This window comes from Gavialis gangeticus, unplaced genomic scaffold (genome assembly GCF_001723915.1).
Source record: "Gavialis gangeticus isolate Ggan-Ray unplaced genomic scaffold, GavGan_comp1, whole genome shotgun sequence".
In the NCBI taxonomy this organism is placed as follows: Eukaryota; Metazoa; Chordata; order Crocodylia; family Gavialidae; genus Gavialis; species Gavialis gangeticus.
In genome coordinates this window covers 84,349,899-84,373,712 of record NW_017729031.1, presented here as the reverse complement: position 1 = coordinate 84,373,712, position 23,814 = coordinate 84,349,899, and the positions used below count along the sequence as shown (strand labels likewise).

Genomic DNA, 23,814 nt, shown 5'->3' with positions numbered 1-23,814 from the left:
TTTTCCCCCCCCCCCCCCCCAAAAAAAAATATGATTTGCAATGAAATGCTGTGATATGTCCTCTTGCTAGGGATTTCCCCAGCAAGTGGCCATGTCCATGGCATTTCACTGCAGCAGCAGTAGTGCATCGCTAGGTGGGCAGTGGCAGGGAAGTACTTGGCACTGACCCAGCAGGATGCCTGCATGTGAAGCAGAGCTAGGGGCAGGGGCAGCAGTGGATGAGGCTGAGGGGAAGCGGCTCACTGTGTTTGAGTGCTGTCTGTGCTCCAGGTCCCCCTGCCTGCCTCACAACTCCTTTATTTCCCCTCCTTCTGCACTGGACACTCGTGATCCCTGCCCCCAGCCTGGCACTGGGGGCTGGGCTAACCCAGCCAGATGACCCTAAATCTGCCTCCTTAACCAAAGTGGGCCGGGTGCCATGAAAACGGCAACTCCTGCCATGATTGAGCCACGATATTCACAAGCTGGGCCTGCAATTTAAACCAGGCCCTAGGCATAGGTATGGGAGGTAGGAAAGCAGGGAAAGGTAAAAAGGCAGATATGGAAAGTGCTGCTCAAGGATGAAACTACATAATTGATGCTTTTAAAGCAGTAAATTAAGTTGATTGACACTATTGCAATTCAGTATAACATGCACTGAATTGTATACAAACTTTTTTTTAAGTGGAACATAATCTAGGGCACTGGTTTTCAACCTGTGGGGATCCACAGACTGTCTAAGGGATCCACAAAAGATTATTATGATCAATCAAAAGTATGTAAATACCCACACTTACAACTCAGAGGGGCCCACACCTACGTTTGAAATTTCCGGAGGGGTCCTCGCTTCCATTCAAAACATTTTAGGGGTCCACAGATGAAAAAAGGTTGAACTCATTCAGTGTTGAAATTAATGAGTTATTCCTATTTTTTATTTTCTAAGGGGTTATAGAATGTGTTGAAGCTAAATTAATCAACTAAAAATATAAAGTAGTATCAATACATTGTGGGGGGGAAATACGAAACTAAGCAATATCTGTTCTTCCTTAACCCTCTCAGTAGATGACTTTTTTTAGTAGCAAAGATTATTTTAAAAGTCTGACAGTGATTTCCTGAATAACTATACTAGACAATTTCTTTTTTACCTGGGTACTTGAAATGAGAAACTTGAGTTGAAGTAGTTTCTTGACTATTTAGATCTTAGCGGCAGAACATACACACTGTCATAAAGCATTCTGTTTCTTCAGAATTTTAGTACTCCTTTTACTTTTTGTTGGTCAGAAGTGGACTTGGTTTTATCTTTGTAGTATAGAAAAATTTTTGTGGAATCATGTATGTTTGAATTGATGCACATGCCATTAAGACTTTCACATCCCCCAGCGGGGACACATTCCACCCACTGGGACATATTGTCACATGTTGGGCTGTAACCCACTGCGCTGCTTATTAGTGCATTAATCTTTGATTCTGGGTGGATTTGTTTGGAAAGATGCACTTTTTATTCTTCTTGCTAATTCCTCTTGAATGCTTTAAAAAAATCACAAAAATATAAAATATATTTATAATATATAAAATAAATTCAACTAAAATGTTGTTGCCTGTGTCATTTACAAATGTATTTCTGTATGAAAAAGGTGCTGCTAGGAAAGCATATTCTGCAGAATTTTAATCTTTGATTTTATATATACATTTATTTTTTGTTGCTACAAAAATAACTTTCCAAACACTGAACTGAATAAGTAGTTTTCCTGAGCAACTGAACAGCAGAATGAAATTAAAAAGACTGCTAGGTATCACTGAGTAGAAATTTTTCTGAGCTGTAGTGAAATTTCTATGTCATTTTCATGATGCTGCTATTTGGTGTTGGTCCGCACTGGTGCCTGGAGATGTGCACTGCAGATGGGCACAGAAGAGGATCAACGGTTGGAGGAGGGATGTAGATTAGAATAGCAGAGATTCTCCCAGGGTTGGTGGAATCAACCTCCTGTTTCTGTTGCCTTTGACTGAAACTATAATGAATGTTCTCCTTTCTGGGACCTGACTTAAGCAAGATTTTACCTCCTACACCTATGAATAGCCTGTACTAGAAGGCTTTCCCAGGGCCAGTCTGCCATTGGCCTGCCCATCTGTTTCTGGGCCAACCACCCACCGCCTCGCCTGCCACACCTTGTTGTTTCTTAATTGGTTCCAATAAGGTGGGAGGATGCCCATTCTTGCCCTGATGCCAGAGGCACCATCTGCAACTCCATTCCTTCCCTACACTGCAACCCAAGCCTTGCAGATGGCATCCAGGTGACAATGCTCCTGGCCTACAGCCGGACCAAGCTTGGCCCTTGCTGTCAGGCCTCAGACAAACACCCATTCATACCACCCTCCTTACACTCCACCCCTCCCGCAGGGTCTCTTTCACTCATCGAGAAGTTGTACTACCTTACTCCCTCTTGGAGCAGGCTCCTTTGGCCATAGGCTTTACCTAGCATACACCTTGGGTGGCAAACGTACCAGCTTTTGGGCCTCTCCTGCGACCCTCACCAGGATAGTAGTCAGCCAGTTACCCAGACAGGGCCAGGTTTACCCTGGCCCCTCCTGGGGCAACTCTATACACACTCACATACACATCCTGGGCTCCTAGCCCTCTGGTTTTCCCGTCACTGGGGATCCACATCTCCGCCCCCCGGTGAGGGCTCAGGTGGCCATAGCTGTACCTGGCCCCACCTGGGTCTTACATCCTCTTCAGGCTCAGGTGGTTGTAGCCATGCCTGCCCCCCTTGCACCCACAGTGTTGTGGGTGTGAGGGGCTAAGGTGCCCTGACCTGCCTTTCGCTGGGCTGGTAACTGGCCTGGTATTTCCTGGGGGATGCTGCACCACTAGGAACCCCACCAGGCCACCCATTCCTGGCAGGGTGCAGTTTTAAGTCATGCCCAGGCCCAGGAGCCTCCAAACCATCCTCTTAAGCTCCTGCCCTTACCTCCAGGATATTTTGTACAGCCTTTCAGCCAAGCGATGGTTCTGCCCGCCTGCCAGCAGCGAATTGCTGTGTTTATATGGGTGGCCACAGTTCTAAAATGGCCACTGTAATCAAGCACCTGCCGGCTGTTTAGCTCAGTCCTTAAAGTGGCAGGCACCAACAGTGCCCCACCACAGCCATTGGTCCTGTCACTATAGCTTGTTGAATCAAGTGAAGGTATCTGTAGAGGAGTTGGAGAAAATTCGAGAGCATTTAAAGGATAGGCTCAGATGTGATGATCATGAAGAGAAATGTTGTTGGACTTTACAGGGTTTTTTAGAAATAGATATGTAATATAATATGTCCTCAAGAAATTCAGATTGTTCTTAGGCATGCAATAAAATTGTATGTTTGGCATCATGCAGAAAAAAATGTGTAAGTTTAGAAATAGAACTTTTGCTATATAGTATAGATATCTTAATTGAAAGAACTTTTCATGGCTGCATTTTGTTCAACCATGTGTACTGAAGGAAGACAGAGTCTGGAAGAGACCCTGTCATCTGCCAAGTTCTGCCATGATTAAATGGGTAGATATCATGTAATATTATGTTAAACCATTTCTCATCAGATTCCTAGCAGAAATACTTCATTTCTGGATTTAAGGATAATAAGCCTATAATTTTAGCAAATATTCTAATCTTCAAAAGTCCTGAATTTGAGGATAGGTCCTCCAATTATTAAATACTTATTTGTTCTACTGGCATCTTCTGCAGCACAAAGAGTATTATATATGGAGACATTCAAAAAACTAGAACTCTTGGTTCCAAAATGATACCTTTTATTAGACCAACTGGAAAATGGCAAGAAAATTGTCCTGCCAAATCTTTCAGCAAATGTAGTAGTGTTAGTTGGCAATAAACAAATTTTCCTAGGGTAGCAGATTTTCAGTTCATTTATTGTTTAAAAAAAATGAATAAAATCCATTAAAATAAAAATAGATACACCTTAGCATATGGGTTGTTGATGTGTTTGATCGAAAATAATTTTTTACTACTGTTAATAATACTAACTCTGCATGACTGTAGAAGATAGGTTTTGGATTTATGCATCTCACACCTAACTGTCTGTCATGTTCTAATCATAACCAGCGACACAGGTGGCAGATAACAGCTGGACTACCTTTGACAAATCCTAATTGACAGTGCTTTTTAGGTTTTAAAAAATGTGTTGTTAGCCTATAAACTGAGCAAATTTGTAATGGAATCATTTAAGCAATAAGATATAGAAAAGCCAGAGAGTAAGTGCAGAACCTTTGGGCATTTTTACATGTGCCGTGGAATCCAACATGGGCGCTTTAACTAGTGAGCTGCGCTACTTAAAAGTGCCGGCACATCATGTGCATCAGTGTTGCTGCATGTCCCCTCACTGAAATAATGGTAGTGGGGCACTTTGAACTAAAGCTCATTGAAGGTGTTTTATTTCAAAGTGCCCCTCACCACCACCCCCACCACTTTTTCAGGGCAGAGACATATAGTGACACTCATACGCATGATGTGGAAGGCTGCCGAAGCGCTGCAATTTCTGTACCCCAGCAGACTCTATTTCCAGCACATCGGAGCAGGCTCTGCTCGTGTATAGGAGCTCTCTAAATTCTGTTCTTAGTGATTCTTTGTAACATCACTTACAACAAAATTGACTCAAGCATTGCAGGTGAATGTACATTAAAACATGTTGTTAGTAGTCTTGCTAAGTTTCTCAATCAAAGGAACAAAGATTTGTGCTTGTAATAACTCTAGCTTCATTGATTCTGAAATATTTGCTGTTTAAGTGATTGATGATTAAATGTAAGTATTACTTATGATAAATTAAAAACAGTGTAGTTACTGTTGTTTGGCTTTAGACCTTTGTCTTTTCAACTGTCCCATCAGAACTGAGAAAATGCTGCTGCTGTTGAGACTGGAAAGATACTGTATCAGACTGAATAACTAACTTGTGGTGAGACAAATGAATGTTTAGATAAGAGCTCTTGCATGTACATTGTGAATTTAAAGCATTAGTATTACATATCATTTATGACACAACACTTCTAATGAAAATTGAATCTATGCTGGCCATAACAGTTTTGTTTTGGGTTTTTTGACCTGTAAACTGAGCAAGTTTTATATGGAATCATTGAGTGATAGTTGGAAACAGCCAGAGAATGTGTGGAACCTTTTGAGGGAAAATTTACTTTTTCTTCATTTCTTTACTAATCCTTTTTTTCCGTTGTTTTTGTTTCTGTATAGATGTTCATACTGAAGCAGTACAAGCAGCATTGGCTAAATACAAAGAGAGGAAAATGCCCATGCCTTCCAAAAGACGTTCTGTTCTTGTACACTCATCAGTAGAGACATACACGCCTCCAGGTACCTAATAAGTCAACATACATAAATATTGTCGGGTAGACTTTACATTATTAATGTAATGAGTGAATGCTGCTGTTTGTCCTACAAGTTGGGTGTTGCAGAAAGTTTTATGCATGCAATGTGAATGTTGATTCCAGTTCTAAAATTTAGGTTGGATTTGATCCCTGGCAGTACTACTTTCCACAAGATTTTGAGTCCTCCTTCTTAGCAGAACTATTGCTAAGACAGACTTTAAAAACTTCAGTACTTTGTGGTAAATAATTGTCTTTCATAGGCCCAGAAGACTGCCTGTGTCATTTGTAAAGCTTTATTCTGAATGATGTGTTCTTGGCAAAAATATGCCAGAGCTTTGTAGATTCTTTATTAAACATTTCCTTTTCTTCAGGGAACTGTGGAAAATGCTTTAAAAATCGAAGTTTAAAAAAAATCCTCTTTGCTGTACTGCAGGGTAGCCTCCTATTTGGTTTAAAACATCTATGGTTCATGCCTAGAGCTCATCACATGCCATTCATTTTTGAGGCAATCTAATCTAGTATATAATTTAAGGGAAAAATCCTACTAATTTTAAAGATAGAAAATATTACTTTTGCCTTCTTGCAGCAAGTCCTCCAAGATGAAGAGAAACATTTTTCTTATGAAGATGGTATGTTACTTAAGTTAGTTAACTATGACTGTCTTGTATACAAATTATATGACCCATCAGGTCTAAAGTTAGGGAGGAGTAGCTTGTTCTTGGCATGATTTTGTTTTGTATGTTGCCCAGCACTAGTGTCACAGTGACCTCTAGTGCCATCACCTATCTGTTCCATTTCTTACAACCATCAATGGCTGAGCAGCCTTGGCCTGTTGTACTGCTATCTCCTTTTTTCCTGGGCCTCATTATTCTTTTCCTTCTACAGTATTTCCTTATAAAGGAAGTACAACTTTTCCTTTAATGCTTGCATATTCTTTGTATAATGATCTTTTGCCTACCGTTACTAACAAAAACATACTTGCAGCGATCTGAGTTTGTTCTCTTTTTTTTCCTTTTACTTTTGTCTTTCAGATGTAAAGAAGCAACTAATCAACTTTAAAAAAAAAAAAAAAAAGTCCCAAGTGGTGGTGGGTGATGTCCACCATGTTAAAAAATATTGGTAATAATCTCAGGAAAACATAACCAAAGCCATGTTTACTTTAGGGAAGGGATTGTGGTTGCTGGGGGTTGGGTATGGTCTGTGCTGAATGCACCTCTCCTCTTATCCCACAATATATTTTTTTAACGGGTTAGACTTTGGGTTGGCCTTGATTGCTTTAAAGATGCAAGCCTTAAGTGAAAGAGTGCCCAAGTGCATATAAAGACAGCAGAGGTATTTCATTCATCATTTCATGGGAGAGGCTCTGAAACTTATATTTTAGAACCCTTGAACCATCCACAAGCCTATGTAAGTATTTGGAACCTTGGTAGTGTAAGTAGCTCGTGCCAGAATAGAGATGGGCATGGCTGTGAACACTGAGCTTCCATAGAGCAGTGTGGCAGAGGCTTATGATGATAGACAAACTAGCTTCAATTCTCATTGTTTATTACAGTGGTTCTCAAACATTTTAAACTCAAGGCCACCTCTCCATAACCTTTGTGAATGGAGCAGCGCCATGTTTCAAAAACTAATTTGTTACAGCATTTGCCTCCTTGCAGAAGGGCTGGGCAGCGGGTACAGGGCAGCAGGGCAGGGAGGAACCTGAGCCCGCTATTATCTCCTCATACCTGGTTATCATTTCACACCTCAGCATCTTTCAAAAGATCTCACAGCACTCTGGTTGAAACCACTGGCTTATAAGGTCAGCCATCCAGTCCCTATTTCCCTTAGGGCTGACGAGGGGAATTATTAATAAAGATGCCAGGTTGTATTTTTAAGCGTGGATTTAGGATTGTTCATGGCTTGGTGAGCTCCTTTCTTCAATGGTAATCAGAATTTAGAACCCTACTTCTAGAAAGCATAAATCTCAGTTTTGAAAAAAATTGAGATAAATAGGCAGTCCTTTTTTAGCTGCATGAGAGGTTCTCTCTGGCTGGGTAGTCCTCCCCACCACCATATGGTCACATCAGATGCATTGACTCATCCTTAGTACTTTGTATGTGTACTGTACCAGGAAGCTAAAGCCTCCCAACTTACATGTAGTGAAAGGAAAGTTAAATGGGATCTCAGTAGTGCTGCAACTAGGGGAAGCTGATGGTTTATGGGACTTAAGATTGGTATTATATAGCAGGACAAAATAACCAGACAAATTCCATGTCATTAAGAAATCAGGCCAACCATTTGAAAACCCTTGTGACAGTGGTAATGCTGGTACTGCATGAATTCACAAAATACTTAATGATGTTTCTACAAATGATATAAGAGTGTTTTTTTTCTTGATGAGCAAATTATGCAAGCAAAGAAGAATATAATTTTGGAGGGAAGACAAAAATAAATTCCACTTTCTGGAATCACTAGAATGTCATGGATAGATAGCCAGAGGCCAAGTTTGTTTGTCAGAGACAGTGGAGTGCATATGAGCCTTGATAGATATGGTTTCTCCAAAAGGCTTTCTTACTTCTGGACAAGATGCAACATTTGGAAGCTGGCCAACTAAATTTGTCAGTAGAAGCTTCCATAAAGAACTGTGCTGAAAAATGTTGAGCATCCTGGCCACGGTGATGGTGGTTAGTCCTAGTATATCTACATATGCTACCATGGTGAACCCTAAAATTTCAGTGGTTACAAGGCACACATTTCCTAGGCTGCTTCTGAATGACTAGTATTGCAGAACACACTCCTTGGACAGAGAAACCTTATGAAGTAGCTTTATGCAGACTAATGTGTTTGACCTCTCCAAAAACAAATTTTATGTCAAACATTGCAGATTGCTATGTGGTTCATCACTCAGTCCTGACCCAGTCATGCCACCAAATTGATATGAACAAACATGGAAGAGTTGACCCATTCCTTTATTCTTTCTTGCAGACAAGAAATCATCCACAGGTTGGATTGTGTTAAGCATAGTTTAAACTGAGACTGTAGATTCTTTTTTCATTACCTGGATTGTTTTTTATAATACCCATGTCCCTTAATAGGTGAACTGCTTTGTTTTTTTTCTTCTACCCACCTTGCCTCTCAGCAGTGCTCCTTTCTTTTTCCTTCCTCTTCCCTACCCTTTCTATTCTGATCACTGTTTTCTGTTAGAAGCTCAGCTTTCTGCACTCCCCTCTTAGTATCTGATGAAGTAAGCTGCTACTTAAGAAAATTTATGTATCTCTGATTTAGTTAGTCTATAAGGTGCAGATCTACTCTGCCATTTTCCTTCTCTGTTAGGTTTAGGATTTGACAGTTTCTGTGAAGACATTGCTAAATGCGCCTAATATGATTGCACAGTATAAATGGATCATTAATATACCTTCCTAAATGCACCTTAGATCTGGTGGTGGTGTAGTTTAAAAACAAAAGTATAATTTTATTGCCACTTCTGTAAGTACAAATTTACTAGTGTTTTGTATCCATGTCACCAGAAAGACTTTTTAAAGCAATGTCTTTCCTATCAGTTTGAAAGTAGAATTGTATGCATGTGTGTCATCTGACTAAACTCAGAAAAAATGTGTGTATTTGGTCTAGTAACACCTGTTGTTCAATGCAGATGTATACTGTGGTAGTTAGTCCTGCTGCACACCTAATCACATGAAATCATGACTTTCCCTGCATTTAATAATGTGTACCGTCTTCCAATCAATACAGTTTCTAAAGTGTTAAAGCTGAAATTTTGTTTTATCAGGTTGTCCCAACTTTTTGAGAGGACATGCCAGTTTCAGCAGAAAAAGTTTGTGGATACAGTCCTTTGTGGATAATTTTTCAGACCCCACATGAATACTGCCGTTCTTTACTGTTGGGTTGTAGGCTGCTTCCCAAATAGCGCATTTATGAGCTATTTGGCTTTCTGCAATAAACTACGATAAAACATTTTGTATCTCTTTCTAGTTATATGGAGCATTTGGGACTTGGTGGTTTTGAACAATTCCATTATAATCTTTCCATTGTCTGAAGTTAGTGTTGTTCCAAGTTGAAGTCGTCCTCTTAATAGTTGTAAACTGAAATTTCTCATATAAGAAGTCAGTTTCTCAGCTCAGCACAAGAAAATTTCAGAAATTAATTACATAAATTTAAGATCAAGGGCAAAATTTTTCTAATGGTGGTGCTAAAGCTTCCTTTACTCAGTCGATCATCCTCCTAGCATTTTTAACATGCTTGTATTCATCTTGCTGAGTCTTTTCTCCTCAAATTTGGTGTGAACTGCAAATTTAAATAGTGTTGGATGTATCTTTGATCCAGTGGTTATTGGCTTCTGCAGGTAACCTCTCATCAGCTTCCACTGAAGAGTTTTGTAAAGTAACTATGTAGTTTTCTTTGCACAGTTTATCAAGACTCAAAATTTAGCTAATTGCCACAATTAATTACTGTTGTAATTGTTCCTATTCTACACTTCATAATTTTTATATCGTTTCTGGAATATCTATGTAACCTAGTACTTTAAGGGGCGGAGTTGTTTGTCTGTTAAATTTTCCTCCTTTAGGTATCATTTATCTGCATTTTTTTTTACTTTTGTTCTAAAACGCATTAGATTTTTCATTTGTTTTAACCAAAATGCTTTTAGCTTTTTATTTTGACTTGTGTTTCTTCTACTTTTGATTTTCTTACTTTGTTATTCTACGTTTGCTGTTTTTATAGAGCAGCTTTCTTGGAATTTTACTCCCAAGTATGGGATATTGTCAGAGTAGGAGTCTTTAATGAGAAATCTACTTATCTGAAACCTTCTTTCTCAGAAGACATATCGCTGTAATAGACCACTACCTAAATCCCTTTGTATTGGATGGAGAACTATTTTATTTCATGAAATTCAGTTTTTACCTAGGGACAGACATTCAGAAAGCCAGAGCCTGAATTGATTCAATCTTTTCAAGTTAATCTAACCTGCCAAAGTTGAACCAATTTGCGACTGTACAGACCTTCCCTCTGGACTCAGGAAATGCCGGCATATGCCTGCCATTGCTCAGGCCAGGTGCTGGGGGGGTGCTGCAGTGCGCTCTCAGCTGCAGGGTAGCTGTGCTGGGAGGCGTGTGGCCAACCCGGGCAGTAGCCTTAGCTGAACTGGCCAAAGAGGGGTTTAATTCTCCACTCCCTGTCCCACGAGCATGGACCTGAGCTGAGTCTGCCAGGCATTCCCTCCTTGCTGCTGCAGCGATGGGACTAGATATGGCCAGATGCTGGCCGGCATGGCCCCTGAGGCAGAGGAGACGGAGTGTCTGGCGGAGGGGGCAGAAGGGGACTTATTCTGCTGCTTGCCTCAAGCAGGTTGCGAGTGGTGGTTGGGGCGGGCAAACCTGGCTGCAGTCCCATGGGAGTAAAGGGGGAAGTATAACTCCCCTCCCTGCCCCCTCTGCTTCAGGGGCCATGCTGACTGGCTTCTGGCTGCATCCATCCCCACTGCTGCAGCAGCAAGGGGGGAAATGCCCAGCAGACCTGGCTCAGGTCCCTGCCAATGGGATAGGGAGGGGGGAATTAAACCTCTCTGGCCAGTTCAGCCAAGGCTACTGCTGGGGCTAGGGCTAGGGCTGGGGCTGGCCCTGTCCCTGCCACTGGAGCAGCCAGCACAGGGAAGTGCAGGTCTTTGCTGGTGGGACAGGAACAGGGAAGGGAGGGAATAAATTTCTTCCCTGCTCCATTCTGGAAAAGGGTCTGGCCAGGCCCCTGTCCCTGCTTGGGCTGGGGAGCAGAGAGCCAGGGCAAGCCCTGCTCCGTTGGAGCAGAGCCACACAGAGCCCAGCCCCGAGATCGTGCCGGGATATTGGGGGACTCTGATTTAACTTAAACCAGCAAGGGGTCTGGGACAGACATTGCATAAACCTGTTTGAGCTCAGTCAGTTAAGTCTGATACTTCCTTCAATCAGGTTCATCTCAAACTGGTTTCGGCCAGTTTGAAACTGGTTTATGTGCACTGAATGCCTGTTCTGTTACAGGTTTTAAACCAGTTTTTGATCACTTAAGCCAGTTTATATGTAATGTTTTTCCCTAGCCCTTTTGGCTAAAAGTAAATTAAATTTGTAGATATTAATAATTTACTCTGGCCCTACTACAGAGGTGGCTGTAATGGCCCCCACTAGAGTTGGCAGCCAAGAGCTTTAAGCTGTGGGGGTTGACCAGAAGTATTCTACACAAGGCATGGACCCAAGAATGGTGATCTATCACAGCTGTATCCCTGCAAAGAGTAATTATTATAGATAGAGGGATTTATTTTGAATAAAAATATCCTTACTAGGCATAAATGTGTAACTTGAGCAGAAATGGTTAGGTCGTTAAGATCTGCAAGTTTAGCTTTGACGAGGCCACAGTTGAATGCATTTGGGGATATTCTTTACCAGAAAAGTAATCTCCAGTTTTCATATATTTTATGCTGTGCAAGAACTGTCATTCTGAAATTACTAAAAATGTTTGTTCTCTAGGATTTTCAAAAATAAAATGTATTGTTGCCAAATATAAACTAGGGATTGTTTATGTAATTTCATGCCAAAACTGTCTTAATAGTCCATTGAAGTTGAACAATTAAAGTGTTTTAAGATTGAGAAATGCCAAAGTTAAGATTACTGTAGGAGTTTCTCAGAAAAGACCCACGTTCCTGACCTGCAGGCTCTCTAGGGCACATTAGGAAATCCAACAGTCAGAACTCTTACAGTGCTTGTGACACTCAGTCAAAAAGAAGCTTGGCAGTCCTACAATGTTTAGTCAAGACTGAGGGAAGGGGCCTACTAATCATCTGTAATCCATGATAACTTTTGTCTTCCAAGGCTAGAGCCTTTCCTTAGCCCTTTTACACTGTAAAAATTTGGCAGGGGCCCTTTTTTAGGTCCCATTTGCTTTGGAGTCAGTAGTTCCCCTTACTTTATCCCCAGTTCTGCGTGTAAATGAATTTAAGATTACCGACCAGGTGGCCATGAAGCTTAAACCATAGAATTATGTGCTGTACGCCATTTTAGTTTTCATTTTATGACTTAATTCCCTATTTTTCACTAAAGTCAAACAAGCCTTACTACTCTGACCTTAAAAAAATCTTCTGGATAGAATACAAGTTTGGAAAATTTTAGTCCAAAAACTGAGATTTTGAAAATGTTTTAAATGACCCATAAGCAAATAGTCAGAATGGAAGTTTTTTCTATCAGACCCTGACAGCAGTAAATTCTGTTTGCCCCCATTATAATCGTAGACTTGAATCAGCTTTTTCATATAATCCCTAGTGCACTGCACTACATGATTAATAAATATACCTTTTTGATTGCGTTTTAAATTATTTTAGTTGTAGAGAGACTTAAGAAATGTAATACGCTTAGTCCATTGAAATTTGTTACTTTTTAGTTAATTAGCTGGTCTATGGCTGTGCTTTATTCAGTAATTGTTTTTATGAATCTGTTCAGAGATATCAAATAGTTCAGTGGTTCAGATGGAAAATGCTGAATCTGATTCTTTACCAAGGGGTTGAGTTCCACCCATGCAGTTGAAAAGTAGATAGTGTTTACTCTGTTTGTCAGGTGTGTGTTTTTATTCTAAGTGGTTACTTTGTATTTCAAATGCTGAAAGAAAAGTGGCTTTATTTAAGCAGGTTTTATTTGTCATTCCAAAGAAAGCACTTAAATGAAGTATGTTGCTTCAAGGGTGTTAGACATTGTTTTTCAGTGATCCTGTATAGAAATTATGCACTAACACGAAAAGCAGGCAACTGAACAGAATTTACACATGTGAATGTGCCATATGCTTTAATACATGCATCTCATGTTTAGCACATGAGAAAAGCCAAATGAAGAACATGGAAAGACTTCATGTTCCCGTTTATTGGGTCATTCCTACATTACATGCCTGTCATCATTATTTTAATCACAGACACATCGTCTGCATCAGAAGATGAGGGCTCGTTACGTCGGCAAGGGCGGATCACCTCCACTCCGTTCCAGAGCCATTCCAACGTAGAGCCCTGGCTTAACCGGGTTATCCAGGGCTCCTCCACCTCATCCTCTGCATCCTCCACCTCATCCCATCCAGGAGGGAAACCTGCTGCTGCTTCCAATACTGCTACTGCCACCGCTGCTGCCACTGTGCTTGCAGATCTTATGGCACACGCTCAGCTAGGTTAGTAACAGAACTGCCTGTGTGTGGTTAAAAAGAGTAAATTGTTAGAAAAACTGAAAAAGTATTAAGGTTGTATAAGTGCAAGTCAGGTATCTCTTGTGAGTGCTTTGCTTTCGTAAGCAGTATTCACAAATAGTGTTAAAATGTACAAACCACAGACCGGGTTTGTGGGGGATTTTTTTACTTTAAATAGAAACAGTTGCACTCTAATTTTAAATAAGCATTCTCTTATAAAACATTAGGTTCTTGGTAAATCAAACCAAGGTTACATTTCTGAGAGATAACAAACAATTTCAAAATGTAATATCAAATGTTTGGTGCATGTCTTCTGATCGCCGCTCATTTAGCCCAAGTAACTTTAGGTTCTGTTATTCAAAGGTGATTCAGCTGGATAGATTAGGAGAACAAAAGGTTTGCTGGAATGCAGTGAAGGGTTTATATATAGATTTGGTGCTAGCATAGATTTTTAAATATAGATTATGAAAATATAGTATGTACACAACCATGGGTTTAGATTATGAGCAGAAAGTTTTATGCATCTGTTTGTACATGATACTTTTTAGAACTGAAGTGAAAAATGTTGCAGTATTTGTGGGAGAATATGTATGCATATCCTGTGTTCAAATAAAAGATCTGCCTCATCTTCAAGCTTAGAGGGTAGAACTCAGGTTAAAATGGATATGGGTCAATCCAAAATACAGAATTTAACACCTTGCAATTTGGGAGTTCAGAAGTAGAGAGAGGAAAGTCTGATCCTCTGTTCTGCAAAATTATCCCCTTTTACCTCTCCTGGAGAATGTTGAAGGTTTTTGGTGGGATCTTCTGTGTAACAGTGTGTGCAGAAATATAATAATATTAAAAGATTTTGGGGGGGGCATGTGGAACAATAATTTTTTCAGTACATGTTCCAGATCTCTTCAAAGTTTTAAAAATAATAATTTAAATTTTATTTTGTATAGCCCATAGTTAATAACTTGAAGTTCTTGCCTCATTCTTACATGAGCGAGACTCTCACTGGAGATTCTTAATCAGTTAGCTTTTCTCCGAAGACGACCTTGGGATTTGGCTCTCTCCTTCCTGTTTAGGATCTTGTTTATACAGAGCTCTTAGCATCTGTGCATTATACTGACAGATTCTCTTCAAAGACTTCAGTCTTAAAAACAGAGATTACAGACATTTCTTCAGTACTGATTAGCCACTTAAATTAAAAGACTATTTGGAGCAAAGATATAGTTACTAGGGCTGTGCTAAATGAGCCCTATCCGATTCGGATTCAGATTCAGCTTGAATCGGGACAGCGATTCGATCTGTTGATTCGGATCACTGTCCCTGATTCGATTTGGCCAAATTTGAATCTGAAGATTCAATGCTGATTCAGTGAATCAGCGATTTGGACACGGGCACAGCTTTAAAAGTTTTTTTTTTCTACATACCTTGAGGTATCTGGTGCAGCTCATGATCACTGCAGTGTTGGGGCAGAGAGAACGGCCCATAGTAGCACGGGGGGCTCTCCAGTGTGCTCAGCAGCGAACCTGGAAGTGGAGCGGAAGTACTTCCGGTCCACTGCTGGGGAGTGCATTGGGGCCCTCCCCTCCTCCCTGCGCCCCTCTTACTCAGCAGTCAGTCATGAGGGGACCCCAGGTGCCCCCACAGACCCAGGCTCCCCAGTGGACCCAAGAAGTGCTTCTGGTCCACTACTGGGTCTGCTGCCAAGCGGGCTGGGGAGCCCCAGTGCTTCTATGGGCTACTGCATCTGCCGCAGCGTTCAGAGCCTCTGCTACCTAGTTATGTAGAAAAAATGTTTAGAGCTGTATCTATGTCCGAATAGTTGAATCTCTCCGAATCGATTAGGAGAGATTAAAGGGTCCTTTGATTCAATTTGGATTCAGAGATTCAGCCACTGAATGAGGATGAATCTCTGCCAAATCGAATCAGGGACTGAAGCTTCGCACAGCCCTAATAGTTACCAGTTTTTCACTTCAGCTATTTTTGCAACCATCCTCAGATATCACAGATTTTGATAAATACATTGGCTCTCTGCTTGATGTATCCTCTAAACCAGGGATGTCAAACATATGGCCCCTCAGAGTGCACTGCCTGACCCACCAGGCTACTGGAAGTAGGGGATGGGGCTAAGAGCAAAGCTAGCTGCAAAATTATGGGCCCCTGGGCACTGATGGACATGGCCCTCAGCAACAGGAGGGAGAGTGAGGGCTAATACAGCCCTGGTTGCCTTACAACTGCTTAAGATATCGCCACTGCCCCTGCTGTGGCAAGTGGCCTCTTGGCCCACAGACTTGTCCTACCTCCTCTGCTGCCTGTCCTGCCACCACCACGTGCCCTGGGTTGGATCCAGCCCTCAAAGCCCTGTGCTTAGATCTGGCTCAGAGTATGAAGTGAGTTTAAGAGCCTTGCTGTAAACAGGTTTTTTTGTTTTGTTTTGTTTTGTTTTCAGGATCTGTATGGAAAAACTGGGTATAGTGATTAATTTATGACACCTAAAATCTAGACAGTCTGCCAAATCTGGTTTCCTGTAGTAAGACTGCCAGTGAATCTCATGTGCAGAAACTGTCCCTGTCTTGCCTGCTTCAAGGAGAGGGCAGCCATTCATCTTGAAAAGTGTTAGTTCCCAGCTCCTCACTTTGTCACCTCCCTGCTAGCATTCTTCTCAGTTATGTGCTGCCTTGTGCTGAGATAGAGGCATCCGCTTTGATCTTCTGCAGTCTCAGTCTTCAGAATGAAGGATTAAAAATGAAGGCAGCTGTCATGAAATTAAAACTCTGACTGGGCCCCAGCTGATCATTTCAGCCTTCTAGTGTGGGCCTTTTCACTATGCAGGACTGGACCTTGGACCTTCCATGGGCAGCTGCTGGCAGAAACAGCCTTGGGTAGTCCTGTTTAAAGTAAGAATTAAAGACATGTGCCTTTTTTCCAGAAGCTGAAGAAAGTGGAAAAAATGTCTGCAAGTCTGGTATTGTAACTGTCTGGTATATTGATAAACAGTACTGTAGCAAGGGCAGTGCCAGTGGTTCACCAGCACTGTGCATCCTCACACTGTTCTGGGTGCCAATTTGAGAGGCCAATAAAAAGCAGCTGCTGCTAACACCTAGTCCTATACAATCACAAATGTGACTGAGGCAACAACTGGAAGTTGCCATATCTCTGTGCATCAGGGGGTTATCTAGCCACATCCCTACCCTCCTGTTGATAAATACCAGTACAGTTAAACAAGGGATTTTGGTCCCTGCTGTGGTGGAGAAACTAAATCTGCTCAGTCAGTCTTAGGCAATGGACTGTGTCCCCCACAGTACAGGTAGACAAAAAAAAAGGAAAAAAAAAATCCCAGTGATCCTTGCTGACTTGGTCGGAGAAGAAAAAAAACCCCTTCCTTTACCTAGATTTAGTAATTTCTAGGGCAACAAACTATATTGTCCTAGAACAGAGGTGCTCAACCCCTAGTCCATAGGCCAGTTGTGGCCTGCAGTACTGTCATCCAGCCTGTGGGCCTCCCCATAGGTCTGGAAATTTGGCAGTTCCATAACTGCCAAGTTTCCAGACCCATGAGGAGCTCCAGGTCATGGGTGCTGGATGGGGAGCCCAATCCTAGCACAAAGGGCTGGGCCAGGGGACTGCCAGGCTCTAGGGCCTAACCCCAGCCTGTGGGGGATGGAAAAAGGTGTCACCACGTCCCAGAGCACAATCCCATTTTACAGGAGATGGGAGGGGGCAGTACCAGGCGCCCAGGCCCTGATCCTGTTGGGAAGGGGTGGTGCCTAGCCCCCAAGGATCAACCCCAGCATGTGGGGCATGGCAAGGGGTGGTTCCAGGCCCTGGGGACCAATCCTGGAGTGCAGGAAAGGGAGAGGGTAATGCCAGGCCCCAGGGCTCAATCCGGCTTGTGGACTGGCCCCATACCACTTATCTGATCCATGAGGCCAAAAGAAGTCCTAGAAGAAAAAAGTTATGGTATGTTGCAAAGTCGGTTAGAACTGTGTTTGTTAGTTTAGAAACTTTTGTTTAAAACTCTTTATCAGTAGGAGCAAAGGGAAATTAGAAAATTAAATTTCTGTTTGTATAAGTATTTGTCTAATTGCAGTGACGCTCTTCCTTCAGGATTAGGTGTTTAAAGGATCAACAGAATGCCAAAGTTCTTACAAGGTTATCTTCAAATACTGGTTTATTCTGTTCGTTGATCTAGTGGAATAGCACCCATCCTGCTTCTTATACGTTTTTGGCAGAAGTTTGCAATCATCCGTGATACTGAGAACCATTGGTAGAAGAATTTTTAAATATTAAAAAATAATAGAATCATAAGGTGGGAAGGTAACTGCAAAGGTCTTTTAGTCCAGGGGTTTTCCACTGGGGGTACTTTGGAAGGCCCCAGGGGGTACATGGCAGTGGCATGGAGAAGCCAGTGGCACTTCCAGTTTCACAGCCATGTCACCGGGGGACTCCCTGCTTCTTGATCAGCCACCGGGAGTACCCCAACCAGAAAAGGTTGAAAACCCCTGTTTTAGTCCAACCCGCTTCACAAATACAGGATGTGCTATTCCTAAGTCATCCCAGATAGATACTTATCCAGCCTCTTCTTGAACACCTCCAAAAAAAGAGATTTCACAACTTCCCTGGGCAGCTTGTTTCATTGTCACACTCTTCTTATATTTAGGGGTTTTTTTTCCTGAGATTACACTAAATCTGCTTCGGGTTCTGCCTTCTGTGATAAGGAAGAACACTTTCTTCCTCCTCTTTATGGCAACCCTTCAAATATTTGAAAGGCTGCTTATCATGTTTCTTTCCCTGTCCCCCCTCCTCAAGCACATATGCATATGCACAGTTTCTTTTTCTCCAAACTAAACAAGGCTATTTCTCTCAGCCTTTCTTCATGTGGCTTGCATTCCATGTCCTTTTTCATCTTCACTGGCCTCTGGATGCTTTCCAGTTTCTCTACATAATTCTTTAAATGTAGAGCCCAGAACTATGTCCTATATTTCAGCTGATGCCTAATCAGTACCAAGTGGAATGATACTTTTACCTCCAATACCTTACACTTGCACGCAATACTTCTCTTAATGCAACCCAGCATTATGCTTTCTTTTTTTTTTTTTTGCAACTGCATCACATTGGTGATTCTTGTTGAATCTCTGATCGACCAAAACCCACAGATCCTAGTGCCTAGCTAGTTCTTACATACTATATTAGTGTCTTTGCTTTTCCTTCCATAAGTGTACCACTTTATGTTCTATTTGTTCAATGTCATTCTGTTCTTGAGTTCCCAGTTCTCTAATTTACCAAGATCCATTTGAATACTAATCATCTTCTCCTAAGTGTTTGCAACCCTTCCTGGGTTTGTGTCAGCCCCTTCCAGTCTTATGTCAATTTCCCTTTCTTTTTTGAAGCAGGAACTTAAAGTGTGTAGAGTTCTAAACTGTGAGCCTCTTTCCTTATGGTTACCGCACCTTTATAAAGCTGAAATGCTCTCAGATATAGAGCTTAAACTGTTTGGATTGGAAAGGGTACCTGAGAATGAAGTATATCAGGGTGCAGATTGTGTCAGGGTACCTGGCTGGGTTCATTTTTATTAACTTACCTTATTTTTCTTTTTCAGTGGGGTTTTTTTAGTTTTAGTCAGTTTGAGGCCATATAAGCCATTTCTACACATGGTTCGGGAGTGGGAGGGGCGGCACTTTAATTAGAGAGGCTCTGAGAACCACTCTAATTAAAGTGCCACAGCATCTTGTGTATCAGCATCCCCACGATTCCATATGGTGGCAGGGATGTTTGAACTGAAGCTCATTTGATGAGCTTGAGTTCGAGCACCCCAACTGCCATTTTGTAGCATGGGGACACTGATGCATGAGACGTGGGAGGCTGCTGGAGCGCAATAATTACCATGCTCCAGCAGAGTCTATTAATACAGCAGACTTGATGTAATTATGGTGCATCAGAGCATCCTCTGAGATTGTGTAGAGGCACCCACAGTGACTAGGTATCTGTAGGCAAAACAACAAAATTGGACACAGCCAAATTTTTTTTGGTCTAAATTGGCCTTCCTGTGTAGGTTACCAGTTTGAGTCCTCCATGATCTGGTTTCCCATGTACTTCAAAATTCCTCTCCTCAGAGAGAAATCACCTTCTGTGTGGTTCCCAATTCTCTGTCTTGGTCCTGCATTTTCTTCTGTGCATTTCCACTCTGATGCCTGATTCCTTCTCTTGAGTGGCCTGGGACCCTTCAATGATTCAGTGTTTTAGTACCATTCAGTATCCTCTGCTATCTGTGGTACAGGTAAATTATTACAGTTCTCAGTTCTCGATGCCTCAGAGGGATAGCTGAAACAGCTTGGATGAATGGAAATCTTGAATTTGAGACAAAGTATCTGAAAATTGAACTCTCTCTGACATTTACTTGTACATGTCAGAAGAATCTTGCCTTTTCGGGCCAGTAACGGTCAGATTCTGCTCTTGAATGTGTACCAACTGAAGCTGAATGTAGATAGCAGGGGAAAGGTTTGCTGAGGGCCCATAACCATTCTTTCCATCTTATTCTTTTCTTTTCCCATTGTTTCTTGGGGAAAAACACCTAGGTGAAGGTAGGCTCACAAACTGTCACAGGTCCCTGCTACTATGGATCAGCACCCTTGTATATTGAATGCCAGTGTTTCACTTCATGTTTTTTAGATGGGTGCTTCATTAATCAAATCCTACATATTCTGAGTATATCTTGATATTGCCTCACGTGGCTTGCTTGCTGTGACTGTTTCTAAATGCACCATTTTGTACACAAGTGAAGGCATCCCAGACTTTTCTAGTGTTTATTTCCCAAGTTTAAAAACATATCTCCAGCCAAAGATAAGTAATTTTTGGCTGTAGCTGCTTGTAAAAATTAGGAAGTAACTCTCCTGTCTCTTCTGTTCCTGAATATGTGGCAAGCATTTGCATTTCTGTAACTTAATTTCAAGTATTTGTACCAAATGCACCTACTAAGTCAGCTTTCCCCAGCAGAGAAAATTGCAAAAGATAACAACCTGTGTTTGTCTGTATGTTTGGGCTCTTCTGCTGTCTGCACGACCCCATGTGCATCTGGCATCAGTGACTCTGCGGAATTTTGTTTGTTTTTTTCATAGTAAAAAGAATTCTTGAGCCACAATTACGTTTTAGATCTGTGCCAATTTAGTATGTAGCATAGGTGTCCTTGTATAAAGAAACAGAGACTATGCTATTCTTGTGGCATTCTACTGGCAAAGTCATATAGCCAATGTAATTTTTGAATTAAGATTGTTGGTGATGCATTCAGGAAATACAATCCTGTGCAGCTTATATCACTCAAAAGCCTTGATACCAAATTTAACAGAAAAGTCAGCTTGTAGGATGAGGCTCATGTGAATTTGATTCCATTTTTACCATCTTATAGGTAAGTTGATGCTATAATATTCAGTCAGATTCTAGTGCTTTATTAAACTTAAGAATGTTTTCAGCTTTTAATAAAGAAACCACAGAAAAGCACAGAGGACCTACCCATGGCATTTCAGTTTATGCTGAGTGCTAAATAGTCCATCATAAAACCTCTTAAATGGTTGCACGAGTCAGGTTTCATATTCAGGAATCACTTATTGTCCCTGTTACTAATTCTAATTTATGCTAAATATTACTTTGTCATGTTTGGGTGTTGCCCATGAGAAATTTGTAGCCTGAGTTCAGTGCACGGTGGATATACTTATATAATAAAAACTACTAAGCTGAGCTAGCTTACTTCACTGCTGTCAGTGATACCTCTCACTGGGCACGTCTACATGAGACACTAAATGCTCAGAGTAATTCTCCTGTGCATTATTCCATCCTGGCAAAAGCCAAGCTATTGCACTAATGAGTAGTAGAATTGGTCTACTTCACCTTAGCATCACTTAAAGGCATGTGCTGGTGTTACTGTGCAGCAGCCACAGGAACTGTGCATTTAGTTGGTACCTTTTATTACAGGTACTAAACTTAATGTACATTAACCACAGCCCATTAATGGACTTGTAGAAATGCCCACCTTCTGTAATAGTACAGCAGCATAATCTTGCCTTTCGTAGAAAGATTTTTTTTCACTTGTGCATCTCTGCTTAAGGATTTTGAATATCCAGGGTGTCCAGTAGCTATTCTATGAGCTCAGCCTTTGCTGCTGATCTAATTGCCTCTTACAGATGCCAGGATTTGCTCAGTTGCACCTGCATTATGAAATCTTTAACATATGGATCACAATTGGGTTTGGCTGAGTAAGTGAGTAAAAGGGAGGGAAAGTTTAAATTGCCACTTATCCACATTTTGATTAGTACTCGGGGAACTCTACTTTGGCTAAGGGACCTGGTGTGATCCCAGCCAGCACATACTGCTGGTTCAAGGTACTTTTTGATGCTTGGTTCTGTTGTTTTGTTTCTGGCCTTAGCCCTTTAGTGAGTGCTGAGATTTCCTACAAGGTAACCCATCTCAATTGTAGCTTCACAGATACATCCCAGTCACCAATGTTAGAAGCTTTCAGTTCTTTCATCCTTGGGACACCCTGATGAGACAATGTATTCCCCGTTTTTTTCCATGCAAAATTAAATATAAAACTCAGAACTGTGCATTGTCTTGAATTTTTAAGTTATTTTGTTTTTTCTGTTTAGTTTTTTTCTCTCGTTTGCTTGTTTTATTTTTCTGTCTTGTATAAGATACCTTGAGCTTTTGTTGGGAAGGGTGGCATATTAATCAAGGAAATAAATAAATATCTCCTGCTGGACAAATCCAGATCTATCCTACCAGTTTGTAACTTATCTCTTCTTGTTTCAAAAAGCTCTGAGCATAATCCTACATGAAGAATGGTGAACAAAAATGTTAGGTGTTTATAGTTGTGATATTTTTATGATCTAACATGATATGATCTCCAGAGGTAAATGTTGAAGGTATTCCAACCATTAAAGTCGTATAGGCATTTGAATAGCCTATGCACCGTTCGGAAAGAACCACCTGCTTTTAGAGCCCATTGATTATTTGGGGAACAAATATATCTTGTGCTTAACGAGTGTGTTTTTGAGTACGAGTATGTTTTCTCTTTAGTACTCAGCCTTCTAGGCTCTCCACAAATTAGTCTGTATTCTGTAGAAATACAGATAAAAAATTAGTACTTGCTGCTATCCTTGTACCGTTCTTTGTGCCCTCTCTTACTTGTCCCTTTCTCTTCCTCTTTCAAGGAATCTGCTGTTTTTGTGCCAGAATCCAGTGGTTTACTCTTCTCAGGCTGAATTGTGGGGGCTTTATTTTCTATAAAACTAGAGAATGTCTCTTTCACTCCTGTGTTGTGCTGTTCATCCAGGATGGATCTCTCAACTGATCTAACTGACTAACGGGAAGGGACTTGACTACCAATCAGAATTTCTTATGATCAATTGTCAGGTTGCAGTAGCTCATACCTCTCCTGGAATGCTTGCAACAGACCATGCAAAGCTGTTAAACATTAGGGCTTTTTTGTTTGCTCCCCTTTCCCACTTTCCAATTTCTTTTATGGTTACTGATTTTTATTTATTTATTTATTTTTTGAAGGAAGAGTTTTCCAGGGAAAAAGCTAGAACAAAATATGCATGCAGTGAAAGGCAACCTTGTATTTGCTAATGATTATGATGCCTAATGGACCTTCTGTCTGTTTCTTATATTCTCACAGATAACCACTCTGCACCTCCTGATGTTACCACAGGCCTTGTAGAACATTTGCATCATGAGCGACCACAAGTAGCATCTGTACGAGGAGTTCCCAAAGGCTATAACAGCAGCATCCTAGAAACTGCAGATGGTGAATATGTCCAAAAGATCCCACCCTTAAACATACAGTCATTTTTCTGCATCAGTGAATAGACAACAGAGCAATATAATGTTTGCTGTCACACTCAGTTTGCTCCCAAAAGCAACGTAACAAGCTATTTTGCTGTACTGTATACAGTGCCAGGAATAGTGGAATCTAATTGGATTCACATCAGTAATATTTTGGTTTTCTGGTAGCATGTTATCTTTCTGATGCAGATTTATACTGTTTGTTGTGCATGGGGTGGGGCATCAGGAACAATTTAATGTATATTGGGCCCCTTGCATCTTCTTTCTTGCCCCCTGCTGTGTTTTGGGAGATAAGGCATTCTCCCTTTGGAAGTTCAGTCTTCCTTTTCTCATTCATGAAATGCAGAGAAATATGGAAGACAGCCAGCATGTGATTTTTGGCCAGGAAATCTTTAGAAGATGCACACAAATTTATATATATTTTTAAGGAAAGCTACATGTCCCTGCAAGCTGATCTTGGCA

The 23,814-nt window shown here is 41.2% G+C and overlaps 1 protein-coding gene across 2 annotated transcripts in view; it reads left to right on the top strand.

Moving 5' to 3' along the window:
* DIP2A (disco interacting protein 2 homolog A) overlaps positions 1–23,814 on the top strand; it is a 168,037-nt gene that overhangs the window by 69,121 nt on the left and 75,102 nt on the right. For both annotated transcript variants that reach the window (XM_019523286.1, XM_019523285.1), the window contains 3 exons: positions 5,213–5,332; positions 13,267–13,512; positions 23,186–23,314. In XM_019523286.1, coding sequence (XP_019378831.1) covers positions 5,266–5,332; positions 13,267–13,512; positions 23,186–23,314 — 442 coding nt within the window. In that variant the 5' untranslated portion in view covers positions 5,213–5,265. The remainder of the gene's footprint in view (positions 1–5,212; positions 5,333–13,266; positions 13,513–23,185; positions 23,315–23,814) is intronic.